The 27,907-nt window shown below is 54.6% G+C and overlaps 1 protein-coding gene across 1 annotated transcript; it reads right to left on the reverse strand.

The window, feature by feature from the left end:
* TTC34 (tetratricopeptide repeat domain 34) lies at window positions 1–27,708 on the reverse strand. Its single transcript, XM_003279718.3, has 8 exons — window positions 26,890–27,708; window positions 17,293–18,136; window positions 15,284–15,509; window positions 13,625–13,829; window positions 11,490–11,656; window positions 4,091–4,361; window positions 3,064–3,278; window positions 1–664 (listed from the first exon to the last, which is right to left on the reverse strand). Exons 1-8 carry the CDS (start codon window positions 27,671–27,673, stop codon window positions 137–139), a joined length of 3,240 nt encoding a protein of 1,079 aa, XP_003279766.2. The 5' UTR covers window positions 27,674–27,708; the 3' UTR covers window positions 1–136.
* Between the last annotated feature and the right edge of the window lie 199 nt (window positions 27,709–27,907).

The following is a 27,907-nucleotide window of genomic DNA, read 5'->3' on the forward strand; positions in this document are numbered from 1 at the left end:
GGCTGGGAAGGGGGTGTGGGGAGGGCAGGGCAGGTACCTCCCCGATTTGGGGAGCTGGGTACACTCCTGGGTCTGGACATCGGGTGCAGGTGCTAGGGTGGCCCTGTGATTAGGGCTGGGAGAGGGTTGGGCGCAGTCACTGGAGCCAGCAGCCTGAGGATGCCTCCCTCCGGATTCTGGCCTTCAGTCTCTTCAGGCCACGGTGGTCGGGGTCCACCAGGAGGCCGCTCTCAGCCGCCGTCCAGGCCTCTGCGTGACGCTGCTCCTCCAGGCAGCACTGCCCGCGAAGGAGGAACACGCGTGCAGTGGGGGCCCGGCCTGGCTGCTTGCGCAGGCTGTTCTGGGCCAAGGCGGGCGCCAGCTTCAGGGCCTGGGCAAAGGCCCCTGCGGCCGCCGCCTCATGCCCCAGGCTCAGCAGCAGGCGACCCTGACAGCAGAAGTCCTCTGCCCGCCTTGGGAGGTCACCATCTCCCAGCGCCTCCTGGAGCACATGGTCCAGGTCCCTGAGGGCCCGGCCAAACTCCTGCAGCTCGGCCAGGCAGGTGGCCCGCAGACGCAGGTGATAGGCACTGCTGCCACCAGCCAGAACAGACAGGGAACAGTAGCCCAGTGCCTGCCTGGGTTGCCCTGCGTCCAGGAGGGTGCCGGCTTCCTGGGCTGCAGCCTGCACAGAGGACACAGAGAGAGGCAGGGAGAGTGGGGTCAGCCCCAAAAGCCCAGCTGCCCCTGCCCTGCAGAGTTCCTCTGCACAGCCAGCTTCTGCTGGCTCCCTGGGGATGGCGGGCTCCCGGGCTGCACAGGAGCTGCCCGCTGCTTCCGGAGAGGCTGGCTGACCATGGGCAAGGGCAGGAAGGGGGACCCAGGGTAGAGGACCCCTCGCTGCAATTCCCACTGCCCTGGAACCTGCCAAAGTGCTGTTCTGACCCTTGGAGGTCCGGTGGCAGCCCAAGGCCTGGCATCCTTGCCCACTGCTCTTCTCCCTGGGCCTCGGCTCAGGGACCTGGATTTACCTCCTCATGGTCCCCTCCTGGCAGCCCTACTGTCCCACCGGCTGGGCCCAGGTTCCCTTGCCTGGGTGACCACAGCGGCCTCCTCCCTCTGTCCCTCTGGGCCAAGTCACCTCTCCATCAGGCCCTCTGAGGGGGCTGCTGCCCAGCCCTTCCACTCTGCCTATCTTCTGAAGGCTGCCCCAGGCCTCAGGACAGTGGCAGACATGGCCCTTGCCTGGTCTCTGAGCACGTGCACCCTAGTCTCTCTCCCTGGGGCTGCTGGACGGCGGGCGCAGCCTCTGCTGTGGCTGCTGCTGGCCAGGCTTGCCTGCCCCCCGACTCCTCCCAGGAACTTTCCTGAGCCCACCCAGACCCAATCGCCTCATCTCTGACCCAGTTTCTTCATAGTCAACCACGACCAGAAATCCGCTTGCCTCACTGGGTTCCTCCTCTGCTCAAGAACCTGCAAGGGCTCCCTGCTGCCTGAGGAACACGCCACGATGCAGGCCCTGCCTTTCTCGCTGGCGCTGCCTCTCTTCCAACACTGGGCGGTCCTAGACGCTACCTCCCCCGGGGGGCGCAGCGCACCCAGGACCCCGCCGGGCTTGGCCGCAGGGGGCGAAGCCCAGGCCCATGCCCGGGGTCCGTGCGGGGAGCGAGGGGGTCCCACGGCCCCGGCTTTGCTGCTGGGCTCAAGCAGGGCAGTGTGGCCTCTTCTGCCAGCTGTGAGCGGCGCCAAGCAGGGCAGGGGCTCAAACCCCCGTCCCTCACCTGCTGTGCGGCCCGCGGGACCGCCCCTCTCCGGGCGGAGGCACCTGACCCCTACGCGTGGCTCACGGCCCCGGGTGGTCGGGAAGCCTCGGCCCGCGCAGGCCCCGCACATTTGGGCCGGGTCCACGGCAGCAGGAGGGCGCGGCCCGGAGCAGCTGTCGGACCCCGGGAGTCCCCGGACCGCCCCCGCGGGCAAGGGCGCTCAATCCGACCCCAGACGCCCCTGATCCCGCGGCTCGAGCCGCGCAGGCGCAGTCCCACCCGGAGGGGGCCGCCTGCCAGGGGGCAGGGGCGCAGGAAGTGGGGCGAAACCACTGCCGGCTCACCTCCGGGTCGGTCCGCGTCTCCAGGCAACCATTTCGCGTCCTGCAGATTCTCGCATCTGCCAGGAGCCGTCTCCGGGCGCCTCAGCCCAGCCCCATTCTGCAGCCTCGGAGACCCCCGCCCAGCCCTGCCTCCGGGCTCGGTGACCCCAGCTCAGGAGACCCCATCTAGCCGCCTCCTCTGGGCTCCGGGACCATGGCCCCAGCCAGGCTTCCCGCCCCTGCCAGGCGTTCCTCCCAGCTCGAAAACCCCAGCACAGCCCCCTCCTCCTGGCTTGGAAACACCCAGTCCCTCTGGGAGCTCTGAGATCCCCGGCCCGGCCGCCTCCTCTAGGCCCCGATAACCCCATCTCAGCGTTGCTCTTCAGCCCAGGGTGGCGGCGCCCCCTCCACATCACCGAACTGCCCCTTACACTGGTGTAGTCTCGACCCCGCCAGGAGATCCCTCTGTTCTTCCTAGTGTGGTTTCTGTTTTCCTAAGTGGCCCCGGAGTGCTAGAACCCGCTGGTGTCAGGAAGCATTAAGGAGGTGAACTCCTGCCCAGGCCCCACTGGGGTGTGGTTCTGAGTCTCTGGGACCCCAAAGCCTGCTGTGCTCTTGGCCGCCCAGCCTGCCTTGTCCCCACATGCCTTCTCCCGGCCTGCCTTGGGCTTGGGGTGGGCTTCCTGCCGGGCAAGGTGCCCGTGGCTGGCTCAGTCTGGCCCTGAGGGCGGGGTCCCCTTCCCTCTCTTGCACCCAAGTCACCTGTGGCTTATACTTCCCATACAAAGAGGCTGAGAGGTCGGTGGGGTTGTAGGGCTAAGGTGGCCAGAGACCATCTTCCTGGGCCAGAAGTGGGTGCCTCCCACCCCACCCCAAACCCAACTGAAATCAACCCAACTGCAGAGTGAAGAAGGGCTGCCCGGGTGGTGGGCCCAGGGGTCTCATGCCTGTGTGCTGGGGAAGGTTGGGGTGGGAGATCTGTGGGGTTCTTTGTGCACCTGGGCAAGGCTCTGCCGCTCTGAGGCCTCCAGGAGATGCAGCAGGCAGCTGAGATCGGGGCCATCCACCTCAGCCAGGCCCTGCAGGTCCCGTGCAGCCCCTGGCACGTCTCCCTTCTTGAGCCGGAGCAGGCCCAGCCGGGCCCGGGCTGCCTCTGACGTTGGGGCAGGGTGCAGGGCTTTTTCCAGGTGGGTGCCAGCCTCCTCGTAGCTGCCTGTCAGGGATTCAGGAGGGACAGTCAGTGTGTGGGGTGGGGCAGAGGTGCAAGAGAGCTGAGACTCACTGGCCGCTCCTTCCCTGCCCTATGCTGGCTTGCGGGGAGCTGGTGATGGCTCAGCCCAGGAAGAAGGAGCCGGGAGCAGAGGTGCACCGTGATTCCAGGCAGGTCACAGGGACTCACCTCTGACCCCACTCCATGATGCTGAGCTCCCTCACCGTGGGCACTACAAGGGGCTGCTCTCTCTCGGGCAACTAGAGGCAAACTCTAGGCCTGCTGGAGCAGAGTGGCATGCGGGGAGCAGCCCTGGGGCTCCTGAAGCCCTTGGTGGGCAAATGCAGACTGCAGAGAGAGCTCCCCTTTGGAATTAGTGGTGAAATGGTTTCCACATCACCAGGGGGATGTGGAAATCCGCGGGAAAGGCCTGCATGTCGGCCCATGGGGTTTATGACAGTTCCTCCTGGAACAGGGCCTGGCATCCCGTGGGTGCCTGAGAAACAACAGCTGGAGGTGCATGGATGAATGAGGGGGCCAAGGGTCAAAGACCTTTTAAGGACCAAGATCACCCCTCGGTTTCTTCTCCATTGCAAGCAAAGAGCCACCCGGGTAAAGCAGAGGAGAGCCTTTTGAACACCAGGCCTCACACAGGGAGCAGGGCCAGAGGTCATGGGATTTGGGGTGGAAGGGACCTTGGAAGCGGTTGTGGTCCAGGTCTCTTTCTTCCATTTTTACAGAAAAGGATACAGAGGTCAGAGGAGCAGGGACAGAAGCCCAGACCCTGTGTTTCCCGCCTTGGGGCTGCCGCATACCCCGTGCCATGAGAATGTCTGCCAGGAGGAGGTGCCAGTGCGGTTGCCCCGCGTTGATTTTGATCAGCGCCTCCCCCACAGCAAGGAGGCCCTGGGTGTCCTTGTCCTCGAGAGGGGCCCCAGTGTCTGGCAGCTGGCTCAGAAGGGCCCGGCAGTGGGAGTAGAGGCCCTGTGTGATGAGGGCCTGGGCTTCCGGCTTCAGAGAGCGGAGCTCAGGGACCACGGTCCCGGGGCCGAGTTTCAGAGCAGAGACGATGTCCTCCACGGCTTCCTGCAAGGAGGGAGGGCGGGTGAGTGCAGAGCTGTCCTAGGTAGAGAGACTGGGCAGAGGGTCAGAGTAGGAGGGCTGGCTCTGTCTTTCTCATTCCCTGATCTTCTCCTTGGGGTCCTAGAGGGTCTGAACACCCAGCTTCCTGCCCCTTCCCACTTCCCTGTGGCTGCAGCCTCCTACCATCCCTCCTGATTCTGGTTAGCATTTGAGGGGACTCAGCTCACTGACCTTGACCCTGAAAGTTGTCAGGCTCAGAACTCCTTTTCTGAGGCCAAACGCTGCTAATTTCCATCTCCTGAGGCTGTCTGCGGTCTGCGAGCGCTCCCTGGGTCCCTCGCTCTCCCAGCTTGTAGCTGGCTCCCTCCACGCCTGTCCCTCCCCACAGGGGCATGTCACCTCACAGTGGGGTACACTGGAGCTCCGTGGGTGTGCTCCTCCCAGTGCCTGTGGCCTTGGGGACGCCGGAAGGGTAGAAAGCCCAGTTACTGCCCTCCCACAACTCCCAGAAGCAGTGGAAGGAGGGTGCCCAGCCCATCTGGTGCACAATACAAGGCAGGACACCAGGTGGTAGCCAGTGGGGGCAGAGGTCAGAGACCTGCCAAGGGAGAGATCAGGGCGGAGCTGGCCAAGGTGCACCCTGAGGGAGAGCCTGCAGGGTGCAGAAGTGGACTTGGGCTGGTGCCTGAGGCCAGTGGGCACATGGGTAGGAGAGCCGAGCATTGGGCATGCCATTGCCATCTGGAGGCGGGGAGGGAGAAGAGGTTTGCAGAGGCCCTGACCACACACGGGAAGCCAGGGCAGAGGCTGGGCCTGTTCAAGGGAGTGCTGGTGATCAGTGGCTTGATCAGGATAAGTCATTTGCATCTGACCTTTGACCTGGCCAACAGCAGGGGACCACTAGAGCTTCTTCAAGGCTGTCCTCCTTCTATTGGTTCTCCAGGTGTCCTATTTGCTTGTCTGCTTGATTCTTTCTTGTTTTTTATTTTTTATTTTGGAATGGAGTCTTGCTGTGTCACCCAGGCTGGAGTGCAGTGGTGCAATCTTGGCTCACTGCAACCTCCACCTCCCAGGTTCAAGCGATTCTCCTGCCTCAGCCTCCCGAGTAGGGGGGATTACAGGTGCCCACCACACCCGGCTAATCTTATATTCTTAGTAGAGATGGGGTTTCTCCATGTTGGTCAGGCTGGTCTCGAACTCCGGATCTCAAGTGATCCACCTGCCTTGGCCTCCCAAAGTGCTGGGATTAGAGGTGCGAGCCACTGCGCCTGGCCCTAACTATGCCTCTTTATATTATCTTTCTAGCAATTGCCTTGCAAATTACAATACATAGCCTTACAGCTATGAACAAGCCCCCAGCTCCCAGGTGAGCACCCTACCACAACCTATGTACAGTTAATATGGGGCCACTTTACCTAAAGTGTGAGATCCCCACAGCAGTAAATTCCATTATTCCCATACTTTGTGTTATTGTTGTCATACACTGAGCAATACGTTTCCTCACATAGTGCATTATTTCAAGTTAATTAATTATATATATATTTTGAGACAAGGTCTCTGTCTGTTGCCCAGGCTGGAGTGCAGTGGCATGATCTTGGTTCACTGCAACCTTGAACTCCTGGGCTTAAGTGATCCTCCCACTTCTGTCTCCTGAGTAGCTGGGACCACAGGCACATGCCACCACACCCAGCTAATTTTAAAAACTTTTTGTAGAAATGGGGTCTTGATATATTGCCCAGGCAGGTATTGAACTTCTGGTCTCAAGTGATCCTCCCACCTTGGCCTCCCAAGGTACTGGGATTACAGATGTGAGCCACCACACTTGGCCTATTTTTAATTTACATAGCTTTGTTCAAAGAAATTAAAAGAAGAAATAAATACATCATTTTGTATTTGCAGATGCTTTTCATTTCTTCCAGCAGAGAATTTCTATCAGGCATCAGTTCTCTTCAATTTCACCACCTTCCCTCAGGATCTGCTGTGGTGCCATTCACTGATGATGAATCTCTCAGCTTCCATTTGTCTAATGGGTCTTTAATGTCATCCTCGTTTCTGAAGGACATTTGAACAAGATGGATAATTCTGGGTTGGTACTTTTTTCTTTTAGTGCCTTAAAGGTGCTGTCCCACTGTCTTCTGGGTTCCATTGTTTCTGGGATAAATCTGCTGTCGTTCATGTTGTTGTATGTCATTTGTTCACCCATCTGGTTGCTTTTAAGATGTTCTCTATCTTTTTTTTCAGGAACTTGACCAAGATGTGCCTTCTTAGGGGTGGTTCTCTTTGTATTTTTCCTCTCGGGATTTGTTGAGCTTCTTGGGAATTTTTCTGCTGTTATTTCTTCAAATACCTGTGTATATTTGCCCCATTCATTCTCCGTATTCTCTGGGAGTCCAATCACATGTATGCTAGATGGCCTGAAATTGTTCCACTGGTCACTGAAGCTTTCTTCATTTATTTTTTTAATTTTTAAAAGTTTTTTAGAGGCCAGGTGCAGTGGCTCACGCCTGTAATCCCAGCATGTTGGGAGGCTGAGGTGGGCAGATCCAGAGGTCAGGAGATCGAGACCATCCTGGCCAACATGGTGAAACCCCATATCTACTAAAAATACAATAAAAATACAAAACTTAGCCAGGCGTGGTGGCAGGTGCCTGTAGTCCCAGCTACTCAGGAGTCCGAGGCAGAAGAATTGGTTGATACCAGGAGGTGGAGGTTGTGGTGAGCTGAGATTGTGCCACTGCACTCCAGCCTAGGTGACAGAGTGAGACTCCATCTCTTCTAAAAAAAATTTTTTTCTTCTTTTTTTTTTGAGAGGGAGTCTCACTCTGTCACCCAGGCTGGTCTCAAACTCCTGGGCTCAAGTGATGCTGCCACTTCACCCTCCCAAAGTACCGGAATTACAGGTGTGAGCCATGATGCTCAGCTCAGCTCTCATCGTTTGAAACAGAGTTTTGTTTTTTGTTTTCTTTTTTTCCCTGCTGTTCCTTAGATTGGATAATTTCCTCAGATTGGATAATTTTCTTTGGTCTATCCTTGAGTTCACTAATCCTGCTTTGGCAGTTTCCAATCTGCTGTTATGACTGCCTAGTGCCTAGTAAGTTTTTAATTCCAGATATTCTGCGTTTCAGCTCTAGGATCTCCATTTGATTATTACAGTTTTTTTTTTTTTGCATTCCTCTGCTAGGATTCTCCATCAGCTCACTCATTCTAGCAAACATTTCTTTTACATGTTTATGTCACTGCTTTTAAAAGCCCCTGTGTGTAAATTCCAAACCTCTAAGCCATCTCAGGTTCTGTTTCTATGAAGTACTTCTTCTCTTATTATAGGTCCCATTTCCCTGGTTCTCTGCATGCCTAGCAGTTCTTGGTTTTGTGCTGGGCTCTGTGTCTGGCATGTGGTAGACAGGGCTGTGGTGCTGTCCTGCAAGGGGGCTGATTTCACTCCAGTGGGCAGATAGATGACTGGTGGATCATTTTGGCCCTGCCAGGCTTTATCTTGTACTTTGTTAGGGAAGGATTCGTTTTTGAACTTAGTCCTAAAGTATAATCTTAATTTTAGGGTGTGGCCTTTCTGGGGTCTCAACTGAATGCCCAAGATGTTCATAAAAGCCCCTCTGTGGCCTCCTGTCTCTCAGGTCGCAGCTCTTTGCTGCCTGTTGTTTGGTGCCTGGAAACATTTGCTCATGCATTATATCCAGTTTATACAGCTGTCAAGAGCCTGGAATGGCACCCCACATCCCCAGGTGAGCATCTGACAGCCTGGAACAGCACCCCACACCCCAAGGGAGCATCTTACAGCCTGGAACAGAACCCCACACCTTCAGGGGAGCATTGTACAGCCTGGAGCGACATCCATACCCACAGGTGAATGTGTGACAGCCTGAAACAGCATTCTCCAACCCCAGGTGAGGATCTGACAACCTGGAATAGAACCCCACACCCACAGGTGAGCATCTGACAGCCTGGAACAGCACCACACACTCCCAGGTGAGCACAGGTGAGCATCTGACAGCCTGGAAGGGCATCCCACAAACCCAAGTGAGCATCTGACAGCCTGGAATGGCACCCACACCCACAGGTGAGTGTGGGACAGACTGGAGCAGCATTCTCCAGCCCCAGGTGAACTTGTGACAATCCAAAACAGAACCCCACACACCCAGGTGAGCATCTGACAGCCAAGGATGGCACCCCACACACCTAGGGGAGCGTCTTACAGCCTGGAACAGCACCCCACACCCCCAGGTGAGTATCTGACAGTCTGGGAATGCACCCCCACACCCAGTTGAGCATCTGAAACCCTATAGCACCACCACCCACCAACAGGTGAAAATCTTACAGCCTGGAACAGCACCCTCCATCCTCAGGTGAGCATCTTCCAGCCTGAAACAGCACCCCACACCCCCAGGTGAGTGTCTTACAGCCTGGAACGGTATCCACACCCACAGGTGAGTGTGTGACAGCCTAGAACAGCATTCTCCAACCCCAGGTGAGCTTGGACAATCTGGAACAGGACCCCACAACCCCAGGTGAGCATCTGAGAGCCTAAAACAGCACCCTCCACCCTCAGGTGATCATTTGACAGCCAGGAATGACAACCCGCATAAGCATCTGACAGCCTAGAATGGCCCCCCTACACTTAGGTGAGAATCTGAATGCCTGGATCAATGCTCAGACCTTCAGGTGAGCATCTGACAGCCTGGAACAGCAGTGCCCACACCCAGGTGAGCATCTGAAACCCTCCAGCAGCACTCACCACCCCAAGGTGAGCATTTGACAGCCTGGAACAGCACCCTTCATGTTCAGGTGAGCATCTGATAGTTTTGTTTTGTTTTGAGATGGAGTCTCGTTCTGTTGCCCAGGCTAGAGGGCAGTGGTGCGATCTTGGCTCACTGCAACCACCGCCTCCCAGGTTTAACCGATTCTTCTGCCTCAGCTTCCTGAGTAGCTGCGACTACAGGCTGAGTTGTATTTTTACATATAAGATCTGTGAACAGAGATAATTTTACTTCTTCCTTTCAAATTTGGATGCTTGGTAATTTTTTTCTTGCCTAGTTATTCTGGCTATAACTTCCAGTGCAAGTTGAGTAGAAGTGCAAAAGCAATCATCCTTGCCTTGTTCCTGATCTTAGAGGAAAAGCTTTTCTTTTTCATCATTGAGTATGATGTTTGCTGTGGGTTTTTCATACATGGATTTTATATTGAGGCAGTTTCCTTCTATTCCTAGTTTGTTGAGCATTCTTAACATAAAAGGGTGTTGAATTTTGTCAAATGCTTTTCTGCATCAGTTGAGATGATCATTTTTTCCCCTTCATCCTGTTAATGTGGTACATTACATTAATTGACATTTGTATGTTGAAACATCCTTGCATTCTAGCAATAAATCTCACTTGGTCATGTGCGTCATCATTTTAACAAATTGCTGAATTTGTTTTGTTAGTATTTTGTTGAGGATTTTTGCCTCAATATTCATACGGGATAATGGTCTGTGATTTTCTTGTAGTGTCTTTGGCTGTGGTATCAGGGTAATGCTGGCCTCATAGAATGAGTCCGAGGAAGTGTTCCTTCCTCTTTGATTTTTTGGAAAAGTTTGAGGATTGATGTTAGTTCTTTAAATATTTGGTGGAATTCACCAGTGAAGCCATCAGGTCCTGGCCTTTTCTTTGTTGGGAGATTTTTGATTACTGACTCAATCTTTTTACTAGTTATAGGTCTATTCAGATCTTCTATTTCTTCATGATTTAGTCTTGGTAGGTTTTGTTTCTAGGGATTTGTCCATTTCACCTAGATTAGCTGATTTGTTGGTTTACAATTGTTCCTGTTACTATCTTATAATTATTTTTATTTCTGTAGAATTGGTAATAATAACCTGATTTTCATTTCTGATTGTCATGATTTGAATTTTCTCTTTCTTAGTCCACCTGGCAAAAGGTTTGTCAAATTTTGTCTTTTCAAGGACAAACTTTTGTTTTCATTGATTTTCTCTATTTCTTCTCTATCCTATGTTTTGTTGATCTCTGCTGTAACCTATCTTTATCTCTCTCTCTCTTTCTTTCTCTTTCTGTTCATGTGTTCTTTTTCTAGTTTCTTAAGTTGTAAAGTTAGATTGTCGATTTGAGATCTTTCTTGTTTTTAATGGAAGCATTTACAGCTATACATTTCCCCCTCAGCATTGCTTTCCCTGTGTCTCATAATTTGGGGTGTGTTGTTTTCATTTGCACTTGTTTCTAAGCATTGTCTAACTTCTCGAAGTGTGATTTTTTCTGTGATCCATTGGTTGTTTAGCCCCCTCCTCCTTTTTACAGAGGAGGAAACTGAGGCTTGGGGAGGTGAAGTGATTTGGCTGAGGTTGCTTAGCTGGACCCAACTCTTCTGGGCTCCAGGGACACTGCTCAGGGCAGCAGGCCTGGGCTGAGCACACAGGTCCAGTGTGAGTCCCTCAGAGTCAGACCACATAGAATGCAGTGCAGTTGCAAGCAAGGAATGCTCATAAAAAAACAGAACAGAAACCATCTTCCAGCACACAAGCCTCCCCAGCTGATTGGGATCTGTCTTCTTGCCATTGCCCCTCTCCCAACTTTTATTTTAAATTGGAGCAGTTTCTGCAGAAGAAAGTCTTAAATGCATAGATACCGAACTTAAAGAGCAGGTAAATGAAGCTCAGATCAGGGTCTGGGGGCTGCATCCCCGCACCTGTCTGTGGCAGACATGGCTGGCCGAGGCCAGCACTTACTCCCCCTGCGCAGGTCTTCTAAACCGCTCTCAACACCGGGGGCCAGGCAGCCTCACCAATGCAGCCAAGGGAACACCTCCTGGCCAACAGCCCCAGAGGGACCCCTGCATGCACTGAGCATTATTTAAGCTGGGGAGGACCCCTAGTACCTCTGAAGTCTGGCACATCTATCCACGCAGACTGAGGCTAGGAGGATGAAAGGGCAGGACTCCCAGAAACTGGGTTTGTGGGCACCAGGCTCCCATGAGCCACTGTACAGGTGGGGATGGGAATATGGGTTTTGATGGGCATCTCACTGCTCAGGACGGCCTACCCGGCTCCCTCTCTCCTTGGGGTAGAGGAAGGCAGCTCCCTGGGTCCCCCACCCCTGCTTGCCCAGGTCCAGGTCGGGAGTGGGGCGGCACCTGCAGCTGGTCTAGGGCCAGGTGCACCAACGCCCGTCCACACAGTGCCTGCACGTTCCCCGGCTCAGCCCGCAGCACTGCGTTGAAGTCGAACATGGCCGTCTTCTTCTGGCCCAGGAACCCATAGCAGCGGGCTCGGGCGAGGAGGGACTCACTTGCCTGGCTTCCTGCAGGAAGACGGCGTGGGGTCAGGATGAGCCTGTGCTGGGTCCCTCCCCCAGCATCCCTCCTGCCCAGCCTGGGGAGGGCAGAGGGTGCATGAGCTTCAGGGCCTACCTTGGGGGAGCTCACAGGCCACTGGGCACCAAGACACACAGAGACAGGGTGGACTTGGGGGCATTGGCTGCAGGGCAAGAGGAGCCCAGCCAGGACTGGGGACAGCTGGGGGGCTACCAAGAGGAGGGGGCACTGCAGCTGCCTCTGAGGCCAGGAGAGGGCAGGGGGATCGGGGTATCACTACCATCAAGACGCGGAGACCGGTAGTGGCCCCGAATGGCTGAGCGCACTATTTATTGCATACAAGACGACGGGGGCAGGGTAAGGAGGGTGAATCTTCTAAGTGATTGACAAGGTGAAGCAAGCCACGTGATCACAGGACAGTGGGCCCTTCCCTCTTAGGCAGCTGAAGCAGAGATAGAAGGTGGCATACGTCAGCATTTTCTTCTATGAACTTATAAGATCAAAGACTTTAAGACTTTCACTCTGCCTTCTGCCGATATCTACTACAAACTTCAAAGAGGAATCAGGAGTACGGGAGGAGCATGAAGGTGGACAAGGAGCGTGACCATTGAAGTACCACAGGGAGGGGTTTAGGCCTCCGGATGACTGTGGGCAGGCCTGGATGATATCCAGCCTCCCACAAGAAGCTGGTGGAGCAGAGTGTTCCCTGACTCCTCCAAGGAAGGGAGACTCCCTTTCACGGTCTGCTAAGTAACAGGTGCCTTCCCAGACACTGGCGTTACCGCTTGACCAAGGACCCCTAAAGTGGTCCTTATGCGGGCGTGACAGAGGGCTCACCTCTTGCCTTCTTGGTCACTTCTCACAATGTCCCTTTAGCACCTGACCCTATATCCACCGATTATTACTAGATTATGTAAGTAATGCAACAAAGAGTAATATTAAAAGCTAATGATTAATAATGTTTATAATAATGATTGATAATTGTTCATGATCATCTCTGTATCTAATTTGTATTATGACTATTCTTATTCTATTTTGTTTATTATACTGAAACAGTTTGTGCCTTCAGTCTCTTGCCTCGGCACCTAGGTAATCTTTCGCCCACAACCCCTCGCCAAAGACGCTGGCTGTCATTACTGCGCCCCTTCCGGGTGTCTGTCCGGTGACGGACATGGGACAACACGCCGGGCCGCTCTTGGCCACTCTGGGCCGCTCTGGGCCGCTCTGGGCTATGTGCCTTCCCGCCGACGCGTGCAGAGCATGCTTTCTGTGCCAGGTACTGTCCCAGAATGAGCCCTCCCAATCCCCACTTCCATCCGCCACGGGCTACTCTGCCATCCCCCTGTGAGAGAGGAGGGCGAGGGGTGCTCACTAAGTGCATGGCCAGGTTCCACGTGGCAGCCTGATCTAGGTCCAGGCTGTCACACTCCCTGTACCCCAGGAGATCCCTGTGAGTCCTGGGAAACATCACCTTCCCTCCAGACACCTGGCCCCCCAACCCCAGAAACAGCACTGACTCTAGGAAGCAGGCAGCACCCTTGTGCTTGGTGTCCCAGGGCGGGGAGGCCAGGTGTGCACAGGAGGAGCCTCAGTCACTATTTCTAGGAAGGGCTGAGGGGAGCAGGGACCTTGCCTCCTTGTCATTAGCTAGGAAAGGGGACCTTCTCCCCTCAGGGCTGGGGGGCTGGGACGGCAGCTCAGGCACCAGGCAGGGCACAGCTCAGGTCCCAGCTCAGGCCCCAGGTCTCAGAGCCCGGTCTCAGGCCTTGAGGCATCCAACTTGATGGCGAGATGCCCTCAGCGAGAGGCCCTTGCCCTGTCCACCCCGTGGGTGTTCCTGAGGCCCCTGCACCTGAGGAGCACGTGTGTCCCCACCAACCAGCATGGCAGAGACTCCCCATGTCCCCTGTGCCTGGCATAAGACTGGGCCCTGGGGGCAGGTAAGCAGCTCCTACCTGCGGCAAAGATGGCCAGAGACAGGTAGGCGATGGCCTCCTTTGTGTGAACCCTGCCGTCGGCCCCGCCTGGCCGTGCCCGCAGGATGGCCAGGGCCCTGGCGTGGCAGTGGCCTTGAAGCAGCTGCCGGTCCTCGTGGCAGAAGACGTCCAGGGTAGGCTGGAGGCCGGTGGTGTCACCAGACTGGACCAGCTTCTTCACCAACTGCAGGGGTGCCACAGTTACTGCCCATGCGCTTGGGACCGATGCCCTGGGGCCCACCCTGTACTGATGCCCCTGGCCATCCCCCACCCCACCCTTGCTGCCCCAGGGTCCACCTGGTGCCAACGCCCCCAGCCCCACCCTTGCTGCCCCACGGCTCACCCAGTTCCAACGCCCCTGGCGATTCTTCACCCCACGCTCTCTGCCCCAGGGTCCACCTGTGCCATCACCCTGATCCTCCCCTACTCCTGCCTCGCTGCCTCCACCAGCCCCTGGCTGTGTGCATGAGCCTGGGGGCTTCTGCCTGTCTGAGCACTAGGAGGTTGGCCGTGTGTTGCTGCGTGGCCATTTGAGCCTTTGGGGGCGTTTTCTCTCCCCATAGGTGGGGGTCCCACAGTGGGCAGGGACTGTGTGTCCCCAGCTTGGTGCAGAGGAGTAGGCAGGGAGGGGAGCCATGAGCCCACTCTGGGCTGCAGTCCGAGCCGCATCTGTCTGCCAATGGCTTTGGTGGGCTGGGGCTATCAGGGTCCCCGAGCCTAGGACTTCTCCACCCCGTGGAGGTGGAGACTCCCTCCCAGTGGGCCCACTGGAGCAAGGTCCAAATGAGAAGCAGAGGAAGGGGCTTTTAGGTCATGAAGGGTCAGCAGGCGCCAGGGAGTCCTTCGGACGACGCGGAGCAAAAGCCCAGCACGGCCAAGTAGGACGAGGTCTCTGGGCGAGGGGAGACTACCCCACAAACTGCCCTCTCCGCGGCTCCATCCGAAGGAGGCCCAATGCTGCCCCCTGCTGGCTGCTGGTGGGCACACGGGTTCCCCAAGCTGAGCAAGAGGACGCGGGTTGAGGGCATCCGAACGTGGGCAGGGCAAGGAGATCAGGACCCAAACCGGGCCCCAGGGGGAGGAAGACACGACAAGGCCCTCACCCCCAGGCCCCAAGGCCTGAATCCCACCAAGCGTAAACTTTAGACCCCGGTTCAAACAGGAACCCGGGACAGCACCTGAGGCAGGTGAGGGTCTGCCTTTCCTGGGAGCAGGGGGTCTTGGAGGCAGGAGGGAAGGGCCCCTCTGCTACCCACCCCGAGGCAGGGTTGCATCCAAGCCTGGTTTAAGTGAGAGACTTGGAGAGAAGCTCAGCCTGCAGTCAGTTCCTGGCGCTTCTACTTCGTAACCACAGTGGAAGCAAGTACAACAAAGCAGCTATGCATGCGGGGAAACTGCCGGCCCCGGGGACCTGCCGCAGCCGATTTCCATGACAACCCGTGGGACCAGGACCCAGATAAGGAGACTGAGGGTCAGATAGGTGAGGGCCTGCAGCAGGTGCAGAGCTGGGGCTGAATGCAGTCGCCTGGTCCAAAGTCCAGACTGCGGGGTCCAGCACCAGGGCCACGGGAGGCCTGTGCCCTCTTCCCAGCTGGGCCCGTTTCCACCTGCCCTCTGTCACCCCCCGGGCCTCCTCACCTGGTTGGCGTCATAGAAGAAGCCCCTCCTTAGCTGCAGCAGGGCCAGTCGCGCCAGCACGGGGGCTGCCTGGGGCCTCCGGGATAGGGCCACCAGCAGGGCCTTGTGGGTCTCCTCCAGGCGGCCCAGGCGGTACAGGGCATCAGCCGCCAGGAGGCGAGAGGCCTCGTCCTCTGAATCCAGCTCCATCAGCAGTGTGGCCAGCTGGTGCACGCCGCAGGCGTCCCTGTGTAGAGATCAGCTCAAGGGGCCCGCCCCTTTTGACAACCCCTCCACCTGCCCAGGTGATTGGGCAGTGGGGAAATCCCATCTCCATGCACCTGGCCTGGGCAACTCCCTCCAGAGGGACCTTCACGCCACACCATCCCCAGAAGCCAAAGGTGCCATTCCCAGCACGCGGCCCTCACACTCTCCCTCGCTCTTCCCCCACCCTGTGGGAGGTGGGATTGAGATGGTATAGACAGGCAGTGGTAGGGCTGACCCTGTGTGGACCCTGCCTCAGTTTCCTTTTCTGCAAAAACACAGACGAACAATTTGGCCTTGCTGGGCTCAGGGGTGTGTGTGTAGGCAGAACAAGAAAACACACGGCTGCATGTGGCATGTTCCTGTGTCCACATGGGAATGTAACTGAGTGCTCACTGAGAAATGGGGCCAGAGCCTCAAATTTGACAATTCCCAGACAACAAATATAAATGCCATCACATAATGAAAGTTTCTCACCACCAGCAAATCAAAGCCATTCAAATTAAACACTCAGAAGGCAGAGGAACTCTGTGTGTTGTGTGTGTGTGTTGTGTGTGTGTGTTATGTACGTGTTGTGTGTGTTTGTGTGTGGTGTGTGTGTTGTATGTGTGTTGTGTATGGTGTGTGTGTGTTGTGTTGTGTGTTGGGCGTGTTATGTATGTGTTGTGTGTGCGTTTGTTGTGTGTGTGTGTTGTGTGTGTGCCTTGCATCAAGGATGCCCTCCAAGAACCGCCCCCACCCCCCACTCCCCCGGACTCAGTGCCTTTAACTTTGCTGAAACCCCTTCCTGCCGCCTCCCAGCAATTAAACGAGGGAAGTCAAAGCAGCTAGGGATTCACCCACTGGGCTTTGGGCTGGCAAAGAATTTGCAAAATGAGCATCAAGGGTGAGTGGGGAATGGGCGGTGGCCAGATTGTGGTGGGAGGAGGGCAGCTCCTGAAGTCAAGGATCCTACAAGTGGCCGCGCTCCCTGACCCAGGAACTGCATGCCTGTCTCCGTCTTACGGAGAGAACATCCTGGAGACAGGACATTACCCACGAGGGATTACAGCTAAGAACAAAGGCCAGGCGCGGTGGCTCACCTGGAATCCCAGCACTTTGGGAGGCCCAGGTGGGAGGATCACTTGAGGTCAGGAGTTCAAGACCAGCCTGGCCAACATGGTGAAACCCCATCCCACTAAAAATATAAAAATTAGCTGGGCGTGGTGATCCCAGCTACTTGGGACGCTGAGGCAGAAGAATGGCTTGAACCCAGGAGGCGGAGGTTGCAGCAAGCCAAGATCGCGCCATTGCACTCCAGCCTGGGTGGCAGAGTAAGACTCCATCTCAAAGAACAAAAAACAAAACCAAACAAAACAAACCAACCGCAGGACTGCTGGAAGGAGTGGTGGCAAGGGCGCAGGTCGGGGCGGTGCTGCCGGAAACACATTTAGCCACAAAGGGAATTGTCATGACCTATTGAGTAAGAAAATTAGCACATGAACCGCATGTCCAGCACAGACTCGGTTTGGTGAGCTATTTTATATGCACCAAACGAAAGGCCTGGAAGGAAATGTGAGCCGCGGCTTTTAATTTTCCCTTTCCATTTCGGGACTGCGGCCCCGACGATGGAAGCAGCGGAGCTAGACCTGCCTCGGGTGCTTTGGGAGGTCACCCGCCACTGCCTCCGTTCATTCCTTTGTAAAATAGGAGGAAACACATCCCTCGCTACCTCGAAGGAGACCCACAAGAAGCAGCAGCCCCAGCGCGCCCGGGCGGGTCCTCACCCCTCCTGCGTGGTGGGGCCGCCCGTCTCCGCGGCCTCCCTCCAGCCCTGCGCTCTGGACGGCCCGGCGCGTGGCGATCGCTGCAGCATCCCACGGGCCTCCTCCCGCAGCACCGCCAGCAGCAGCCCCCGCTGGTTCCAGGGCACGTAGGCCTTGGCGGCCAGCAGCGCCTCCTCGGGCCGCAGCCTGCAGGCGGTGACATAGTCCAACGTGCCCAGGAACGCGCTGCCCGCCAGCACCCGCAGCAGCCCCCGGCCGCACAGCGCGCGCACACAGCCCCCCGGGTGCGGCGCCCCCTGCTCCACCACCGCCTGGAAGTCCTCCAGGGCGCGCCGCGAGTCCCCGGCGTGCAGCGCGCAGAAGCCGCGCAGAGCCAGGAGAGGCGCGCGGTCCCCTGCGCGGTCCCCGGCAGGGTCCTCAGGGCGCGGGGGCCGCAGCAGGCGCTCGCACATGGCCCGGGCGCCCGCCGCGTCCCCCGCCAGCAGCAGGCACTCGGCGAGGCGGGCTCCCAGCGCTGGTCGCGCCCCGGCAGGCGCCAGGCGAAGCAGGACGCGGAGCGCGCAGGTTACCGGGGCCAGCAGCTCGCGGCCCACATCCTCGCGGAGCTCAGGATGGTTCCGCACGACTTCCTGGAAGCGGGCGAAGCCCAAGTCCGCGGCCTCCTGCGCCTGAGCCCGGATGCGCTCCTGGTCCTGGACAGAGAACACGGCCTGGAACTGCCTCCGCGCCGCAGAGGGGCTCTCGCGGAAGGCCTCCTGCAGGTTCCAAAACACGTCCTGGGCCCGGCAGTCCAGGAAGAAGGCCGAGGCCGCGCGCGTGACCAGCAGGGCGGCCCGGCGCTCACCTGCGGAGAGAAACAGGCGTGGGTCCTGCTTGGGGGGGCCGACTCCCCGGGGGTGCCACCTGCAAGTCCCCACCAGGTCCAGGGCTTGGACTCAGGAGACTGTGAGTCCTCCTGCCCCGGGCATCTCCCTCCAGTCTCCAGGTGGCCCTTGGTATGGCACCGCCAGGACACCAGCTGACAGGAGGCCCGAGGCCCATGAGTGACGGGGCAGGTTGAGGACCGTGTTGGGCAAGCGGCGAGGGGGCAGCCGCCCTGCCTGCCAGCGACACTGTGCTCTCAGGGTGGGTTCAGAGTCACTCCCACCGCTCAGTGCAAACCAAATTCAGTTGCAACGCCTTTCCCCTGTCTGACATTTAAATAATGGGTTTTAGGATTGAGTTTCCTCCTCTGGGAATCAGTGCCCCTCCACTCCCAGGGCAGAGCTGAGGCTCCAACTCTATGACCTTTGCAGTGGCCATTTATTCCTGAGCACCTTTGTTTCTTGCCTTCTTTGGGCAAAGTGGGGATCCAGCCCTTCCCTCTCTGAAGCAGAGCTTTTCCCTCAGGTCTAGGACCGGAGGTGCATGCCCTGCTGCTTACTGAGGGTGGACCTGGGCATTTACGGAGTCTCCTGCGTCTGTTCCCTGGTCTGCACTATAATGGGTTATAATGATCCACGCTCGCAGGGTGTGAGGATTAAATGGATTTACCTACATCCAGTGCCTGGAAGGGGCCTGGTGCATCGTGTGAGTCACTGAGGTCAGGGGCAGCATCCCCACCCCCACTCCCCCAGCACCCTCCCTGCGCACCTGCCCCCCGCCCCGGTGTTACATTTGGTGTCTGAGCAAACGTGAATGGGGCTTTCCGAGTGGTAAGGGAAGTGTAGCCGCCCCATCCCAAAAAGGGCCCCAGGCAGGGTGCACAGGCCACTGAGAGAGGTGGGGAACACTCCGTGCTGGGCAGGCTTCAGGTCATGCCCCCACCCTTATTTTTACAGGTTATGAAGGTGCTGCAGGGGAGGGACGTTCTCAGGGTCCATCCCAGACCTCTGAACCTCTGCTTCGGTGCTTTTTGCACTGACTCCTTCAGAATTTTCAAACAGCTTTTCCTTATAACCCCATTCAATAGCAACAACAGCAACAATCTGTTGCATTCAAACAGGACTCTGGAGAGGGCAAAATACCAAACAGGGCGCAGAAGCAAAGCCGCTGAGGTCACTGCCCTGCTGCTGTTGTGGTAAGCGCTGAGTCTAGCGCAGAAGGTGTCTTGCACCCTGAGACTAGCCACGCAAGCAGCCGCAAGGTCACTCTGTCTAGTTCTGGTGGCCAAAGTAAAAGACACTTTGAGCCTTTCCTGTCAGCTACTGACCCTTGAACACAACATTACCCCTGATTTTTGCGGTAGTTCATGGATCCGAGGGAGCTGCAGCCAGGGGATAACCCTTGGGGCCTGAGGGTGATAGGGGGCTGTTATTTACTTTCCCACGTGAAAGGGTGGTCTCTCCTCTCTTTCTGAGATTCCAGTTACACACACGAGGCTTTGATACTGTCCGCAGCTCACCCAGCCTCTGTTCATTTTTCTTCTGTTCTTCATATTGAGTAATTTCTATTCTGTCTTCAAGTTCACTGACCCTTCTGCTGTCTCTAATATTTTCATTTCAATTATTGCACTGTTCAACTCTAGACTTGCCATATGCTTTTTTTTTTTTTTTTTTTTTTTTTTTTTTTTGAGACAGGGTCTTGCTCCATCACCCAGGCTGGAGTGCAGTGGTGTAAACATGGCTCACTGTAACCTTGACCTCCTGGGCTCAGCCTTCTGTGTAGTTGGGACTACAGGCATGCACCACCATACCCAGCTAACTTTTGGATGTTTTGTAGAGTTGGAGTCTCACTTTGTCACCCAGGGTGGTCTTGAACTCCTGGGCCCACATGATCCTCCTGCCTCAGCCTCCCAAAGTACTGGTACTCCTTTTTATAAGGAACCACGCCCAGCCTGGTTCCTTTATATAATTTCCATTTAGCTATGAAGATTCCACATCAGTTCAATCATTAGGTCCACATTTTCCTGAAGTCAGTTTTTAGGGATTTCTTTTTCTCCTGACTGTAGCTCATATTTTATTTTCCTGTCTCTTTGCGTGAATAGTAGTTTCTTCCCACACACCAGGCATAATGGACACTTTGTGGAGACTCTGGATTCAGTTACATTCCTCTGAAGAGAGCTGAGTTTTGTTTTAGTAGCAGTGAAATTGGCTGGGTTTAAACTCCAAATTCTATTGCTTTTTGGTGGACAGAGCTGAAGTCTCCATTTAGCTTTTGCAGCTTCCAGTGTCTGTTCTTTCAGCCCAGCTAGCCTTTACCTCTGTATGTGCAGTTCTGTAGGCTGAAGATTTAAGTAGATTTAATACACAGATTTGGGGCTGCACCCCCTCTGTGGCTCCCTCCTTTTTGAGATTCTTCATCTAACTTTCCATCCATTTTTCTCAGCCCTGAATTGTCCTATGCTACCTCAAGCCAGGAGAACTTCAGCATCTGCTGAACAATGACTCATAGATTGAGGAGCCCCCTTAGGTGAAGAGCTGCAGGGTGCACATCTCACCTCACACAACACCATTGTTCAAGGGTCAACTACTAGTTTCTGCCTGCATATGGTTCCTAATCCATGCCTTCAAATAGTCACTTTTTATATTTTGTCCAGCTTTTATAATTGTTATCTGTGGGACATATAGGCAACCTATTCCACAGTGACTTGAAGCCACCTCGAAGCTAGATCTTCTACTGTTAGATAGGCAATTTTTGACTGGCTGAGAGGAATGTAAATGCTATCACATTATTGTCTTAATTTCTATTTTCCTGATGACTAGTGAGGTTTACTTATTATTTTTTTCCCCAATCTGGTGGGTGGAAAATGGTTTCTCATTGTTTTAATTTTGCATTTGTCTCATTACTCTGATGCTGAATATTGTTCACATGTTTTATTAGCCATCTGTGTTTTCTCTTTTGGGGAATGCTTTTGCCAAGTCTTGTATTGAATTTTTTTTTCTTATTGATATGTAGGAGTTCTTCAAATACTCTGCATACTAATTTATTTGCTCATTGTATATTTTGTAAGCATTTTTCTCCTTTTGTGGATCTTCTTTTTATTTTCTAAAGTTATGGGCAAAATAGAGGTTTTAAATTTTAGTTTAATCAGATGTATTAAATTTTTCTTTATTGATTCCCTGTTTTGTATCTTAAGAAGCCCACCTGTACACAGAAATCTTAATGACATTTGCAGATATTTTCTTTTAGAAACTGTAAAACGCAGCAGTTTCCACCTGGGATTCACTTTTTTTGCAAGGTGAGAGGTAGGAAATCAGTACCCTCCATTGAATAATGCTCCTTTTCTTTCCCTATAGATTTGCAACACTCATCTGTCACCTGTTAAGTTTTCGATCGATGTGGGTCCACTTCTGAGCTCTCTAATTCATTGTATTGGTCTTTCTATCTATCCCTGAAGTCAATAAACTTCCATATTGATTAGTATAGCTTTGTATTAACTGGTAGAGCAAATCCTCCTACTGCCACCTCTTCTTTCTCCATCTTCTGCTTCTCCTTCTCCTCTTCTCCCCCATCCCACCTCCCCACTCCCCTACCTCTCTCTTCCCCTCCTCCTTCTTCTTCTGTGGACAGTGAATATCTCTCCATTTATATAGATATTCTTTCTTTTCTGATACAATGTCTTGCTGTTGCCCAGGCTGGCATGCAGTGGTGTGATTATAGCTCACTGCAGCCTTCATCTCCCAAGCTTAAGACATCCTCCCATGTCAGTCTGCTAAGTAGCTGGGATCACAGGTATGCACCACATGCCTGGATAAGTTTTTTTGTATTTTTAAATTTTTTTGTAGAGACCAGTTCCCACTATGTTGCCCAGGCTGGTGTCAGACTTCTGAGTTCAAGGGATCCTCCTGTTTCAGCCTCCAAAAGTGCTGGGATTACAGGCGTGAGCCGCCGAGGCATGGCTATAGGTATTCTTTATTATCTCTTAATAAAATTTTATACTTTTTCCATAAAGTCATGTGACTCTTAGAACTTAATCATTTTCTGTCCCTGTGGTAAATGGTATATTTTAAAACCACAGAGCTATTTGTTGCTGGTATTTATAAATATAAATAATGTTTTGCATATTTTGTTAAATTTTGCTACTATGTCTAATACCTTTTGTCGCTTCTTTTGGAATTTCTATATACATAGCTAATCATATTGCCTGGAATAATGATAACTTTGTGACTTCCTTTCTGGTCTTACATGTTCTGTCTTGTTTTCTTACCTTATTGCATTGGCTAGGATCTCTAGCACAATGATGAGTAACTGGGAGAGTGCACAGCATCCTGGTAATTGATTTTAAATGGAAGGCTTCTGAATTGTCACCATTGAGTATGATATTTATGGTGGGTTTGGGATAGATATTATCTTTTTCAATTAAGTAAGTTTTCTTCTGTTTCTTGATTGTTAAAATTCTGGGAATGTTAAATATCATAAAACAGTTTTTCTGAATCTACTGCAACGATAATATATTCTTCTTTATTCCATTAATTATTAAAGTAGTGAATTATACAATTCTGGAAACATAAAATTTTAAGTTCTATATTATAATATTTGACCAAATGTTGGCTAAAATGCATCAAAACTGATGTTTTGACCTAGTCAGCAGTTATTTCAGCTAACTATTGCTGCATAAACATCCACTGTAAAACTTAGTGGCTTAAAACAACAATCAAGCCTGGGCAACATAGTGAGACCCCGTCTCTCTAAAAAAAAAATTAGCCAGTTGTGGTGGTATGTACCTATAGTCCCAGCTACTTGGGAGGCTGAGGCAGGAGGACCGCTTGAGCCTGGGAGATTGAGTGCAGTGAGCCATGATCGCACCACTGCACTCCAGCCTGGGAGACAGAGTGAGACCCTGTCTCAAAAAGGAAAATCCAACCATTTATATTTGCCCATAATTATTCCTCAGTTTGGGCTGGGCTAAGCTGGACAGTTCTTCTGTTGGTCTTACCAGGGGTCACTCAGGTGGCTGCAGCCATCCAGTGGCTTTACCGGACAAGAGAATCTAAGGTGGCCTCACTCATGTGTCTGGGGCCTTCGTGATGGCTGTCAGCTGAGCCTCTGTCTGTGTGTTCTCTCACTGGTCATGATTCTAGCTTCCTTACATGGCCCTGGGAGCATTCCAAGGTGAAGGTGGAAGCTGTGGGGCCTCTGAGGCTTGGGCTCCAGAAGCACAAGCCATCACTTCTATCATATTCTACTGGTCCCAGCAAGGCATAAGGCCATGCCAGATTCTGTATGGAGAACAGACCCTGCGTCTTGCTGGGAGGAACGCAGGAATCACAGCTATGCTTTGTCACCTTTCCTAGTGCTCTTAATGAAGAATCTTGAACAAGTCGGAAGTGGTCACCCCAGTCCTTTGGGAAGACAAGCATGTAGGGAGCTATGGTACCTGGATGCTTACTTGGCAACTACCTTGAGTGAAAGTGGCATTTATTCTGTATCTTGTACTCATACATCGTGTGTCCCTGCATGTCTACTTACTAAAGAGGGTTAAGAAAGTTCCCAGATTATAGAAGAGTTTCGCTATAGTTTGAATGTTTGTCCCCTCCAAAACTCATGCTGAAACTTAACTGCCATTGTAATGGTATTGACAGGTCAGATCTTTGAAGATCATTAGGCCGGGAGGCCTCTGCTCTTCTGGGTGGGATTAATGCAAATTCAGCCCCTTTTGCCTCTTCGCTCTTCTGTCTTGTCCCAAGTGAGGATACAGCATTCAAGGCGCCATCTTGGAATCTGAATCCCCAAGCCTGTTGGGGACTTGATCTTGGGCTTCCAGCCTCCAGAACTGGAGCTCATTCATTTCTACTCATTATGGGTCATGCAGCCCATGGCATTCTGTCACAGCAGTACAAATGGAGCGACTGGTTTGTGCAACGTTTCCAAGGACTTTGGAAAGTAACCTCCAGATGGAAGGTCATTTGTTACAGGAAACTACATTTGTTATAGGAAAATTCATTTCTTCTCTTCTCATCGTAAGCCATGCTTGTGCTGGTGGTGGTGATATGGGGAGTCCTTTGACCTAAGTGACTTGGGTCTAATTGATGCACAAGTCTTAGGGCAGGTGTTCCCTGTACATGCCAGAGCCACAGCAGACACAGACGAGCTTCCGGTGGCCTTCCTGGAGGAGCTGGGTCTTCCCTCACATACCCCAAGGCTGCAACCCTTGGGGGGTTCTGGATTTCTGCAGGGAGCTTTAGTGTGAACCCCACCCACACCCTCAATTCATGCCCTGCCCCTGCATGATCATTAAAGTGGAAGTCCCCCTCCCTCCTAGGGCCCCCTTGCTGTGGGCACCATCCCCACTCACCAGCCCCTGAATGCCTGTGCTCTTGGCACCCGGAGCCCCCTCCTTCCTCAGAAGCTCAGGATTTGGTGTGGCTTTTGTTGATCATTTCCTGGTAATGCCCAACATATTTGAGCATATTTCCAGAAACAAATTTTCCCGCTCACTTTGCAGCTCTCTCTAACTGGTTCCTGCCCCACCCTCTCATTGGGGTCACCAAGAACTTTGGCACCACACGCCCAATGCATGCTCCTTGTCCTCTCCTTATGGACATCGTGGCCACTCTCAGTGCTGCCCACCTGTCTTTATCTTGCAAACACCCTCCTCTTCTGGCCCTGATCTGTCACCCTGTGGGCTCCGAATTTTCTTTCTTCTTCCTGTCCTCCTGGGCTGCTCTTCCTCGGAAGCACAGTATGAAGGGGTGTTAGGAGAACCCCAGGGGCCAAGTCCCAGGAGCCACCTGCACTCCGTGTGCCCTTGGCAGCCCTGTGTCATGTGGGGATGGTGGCTGCTCTGCAGATTCCATGATTATGCATATTGAACCCATCAAATGGGGCCCACCCACTAGCTGTTCAGGAAATGGCAGCTAATACTGCCATCCTCACCTCCAGATGTCTGCTGGCCTGGGACGGGGGCTGGGGGGGTGGGGCACGAGGAAGGGCCAGGGAGCTGCAGTGCCTTGCAGGTCACTTACACCAAGGAGGTCCTGTCTGCTCCAGGACGCCTCGTGGCCCCACTTCCTGCCTCTATCAGGAAACTTGACTTTCAATCTCTTATTTGTGCTGACTCGAAATCCCCCTTTCAAACTGAGCTCCTCTCACCTCAGGGCTCACCTGTCCAGCTGCCTAATGACATGAGGCTTGATGGGCTCAAAGGACTGTGTGTAAAGCACTAAGTAGGTGACATTATTTTAAGGGTTTGCTATGCATGTTCACTGCATCCAAACAGCAGCCTTTGGTGGGGATGCAGCCTCATCTCAGGCACTCAGGGATCCGAGGGTGGCAGAGTGCTGGCAGTAGGCTGGGCTGTGGCCCCGGGTGCTCCTCCAGAAGTAAGAGGCAGTGAAGGGACAGGGCAGGAGCAGTGTCTCAAACTGGGAGTGTCTAAACCTCTGACACCCCTTTTCCCATCTGCGCTTCCCTCCGCAGTTCAGTTGCTCAAGATGAACTCAGAAAACATTCCTGACCCTCCTTCTCTGTGCCTGTCTCTCCACCATTAAATCTATCCACAATCTCGTCACTTCTAACTCTGACACACGGTTTCTCTGCAACCCTCTCTCCCTGATCTGAATTCCATCATCTTTCTCTTGAACCATTGTCCCAGCCTCCCAGTCTCTCAGCCGCCCAGCCTCCAAGCCTCTCAGTCTCTCAGCCTCCCAGCCTGTCAGCCTCCCAGCCTGTCAGCCTCCAAGCCTCCCAGCCTCCCAGCCTCTCAGCCCCTCAGCTTCCCAGCCCCCCAGCCTCCCAGCCTCCCAGCCTCCCAGCCTCCCAGCCTCTCAGCCTCTCAGCCTCCCAACCTCCCAGCCTTCCAGCAGGCTCTGTCCTTACTCTGGCTCCTCTGGCACATTCTGCACACAGCAGCCAGAGGAAAGTTTAAAAATGCAGATCAGAGGCCGGGCACGGTGGCTCACGCCTGTAATCCCAGCACTTTGGGAGGCTGAGGCGGGTGGATCACCTGAGGTTAGGAATTCGAGACCAGCCTGGCCAACATGGTGAAAACCCGTCTCTACTAAAAATACAAAAATTAGCCAGGCATGGTGGTGGGTTCCTGTAATCCCAGCTACTCAAGAGGCTGAAGCAAGAGAATCTCTTGAACCCAGGGGGTGGAGGTTGTGGTGAGCTGAGATTGCCCCATTGCACTCCAGCCTGGGCAACAAGAACGAAACTCCGTCTCAAAAAAAAAAAAAAAAAAAAAAATGCAGCTCGGAGCACCTCACTCCACAGCTCAGCCTCACGGACTGAGGGTAACATCCAAGGGCCTTGGGAGGCCAGCAGGATCTAGCCCCACAGCTGCCGTCTTCAGCCTCCCATCCCTTTTCCCCTTCCCTCCGACAGTCGCCCTGGCCCCCTAAGTAGCAGGGGCAGCCCAAGCTCTTGCTCCCCTAAGGACTTGGCACATTTTCTTCTGCTGCCTGGAACCCTCAGTCTCAGCCTAAATGACCCCTCTCCTGAGAAGCTTTCCCTGATCACCGGCTGGAGCAGTACCTTGCATGTCCCATTTCTTAAAGCGTGGATTTTGGTTGTGTCTTTGGGTGCTCCAAAGGGGCAGGGCCTGACTTTCTTGTCACTGAGGCACCCCAGCCCCAGCACAGCCTCACCCCATCACGGCAAGACATAACCATGTGGGGAGGGAGTGGCGTGGGCAGCTTTCACCCTGGCTCTGCAGGGGCCATGCCGTCCTCCTACCTTGGGGTCCGCTGCTGGTGGGATGGGCCTCGAGGGCCCGGCTGCATGCTGCCAGGCAGTCCTCATACCTGCCGCTGTGGAGCAGAGCTTCAGGTGACAGGGTGTCACTCCGGGTGCCCCTGGGGTCCAGAGCCGCCAGGAGTCGCTGGCCACCAGTCTCCTGCTGGCCGGCACTGTGCCCAGCCTTCGGGTGCCCCGAGAGGTAGTCCTGGAGGGCACTGAGCAGCGCGGGGAGGTAGGGCTGCTGGTGGGTGCGAATGAAAGCTACTGTCCGGTTGGCGCTGGAGGCGAAGGCCTGGAGATAGGCAGCCACACCATCCGCTGCCTGCACCCCGGACAGGACCCAGGCCAGGGCGCGGGTCAGCCGCAGTTCCAGGACTTGCTGTGTGTGACAGTCCAGCAGGGCGCTGCAGCGTTGCACCACTTCCTCGTAGCGCCCGCGGGCCAGCAGACCTGCCAGCAGGTGCAGGATGGCAGCGGGGTGGTCTGGGCAGAGGGCGCCGAGGAAGGCAGAGGCCAGCGACCCTGTCAGGGAGACCACTGCCATGCCGTCCCAGTGGATGGCGGGGATCTGGCTGTCCCCGCGGCACCAGGACTCCAGGGTGGCCACCACCGCTGTCCCCCGAGCCTGGGCCAGGGCAGTGCGCACGCTCTGCAGGGCTGAGGGGGCGTGGCAGCTGAATGCAGCCAGGTAGAAGGCGGTGGCTAGGGGCGGCTCCCCCAGCGCCAGATGCTGTTCCCCTTCCCGGCAAAGGCAGGCTACGAGCTCCTGGGCCGACATCATGTCTGGGACCCCGATGGGCCCATGTCTGGTCCTCAGAGTACCTGGGGGTGGGAGAGCATGGTGAGTGCACAGAGGGCAGCCAGTTCTCCTGCCCTGTGGCCACCCGTGCCCAGCCTCAAGCCACCTCCACCCCTTCCCACTGACCCCAGGGTCAGTGCAGACCCCACTGGGCGAAAACTGGGGGGATCCTGGGCTGGTGGGGTGGGGCCTACCAGGTGTCCCAAGCCGACTTCC

Source organism: Nomascus leucogenys, chromosome 24 (genome assembly GCF_006542625.1).
Source record: "Nomascus leucogenys isolate Asia chromosome 24, Asia_NLE_v1, whole genome shotgun sequence".
In the NCBI taxonomy this organism is placed as follows: Eukaryota; Metazoa; Chordata; class Mammalia; order Primates; family Hylobatidae; genus Nomascus; species Nomascus leucogenys.

Bases quoted from the DNA above. Each gene is read 5' to 3' on its own strand.
- TTC34 (XM_003279718.3), bottom strand. From the start codon at position 27,673: ATGATGTCGGCCCAGGAGCTCGTAGCCTGCCTTTGCCGGGAAGGGGAA. The intron at 11,657-13,624 runs GTAGGAGCTGCT...GTCTTCCTGCAG, and splicing joins TCTGGCCATCTTTGCCGCAG to GAAGCCAGGCAAGTGAGTCC. The intron at 665-3,063 runs GTGCACAAAGAA...TCCTCTGTGCAG, and splicing joins AGCGGCAGAGCCTTGCCCAG to GCTGCAGCCCAGGAAGCCGG.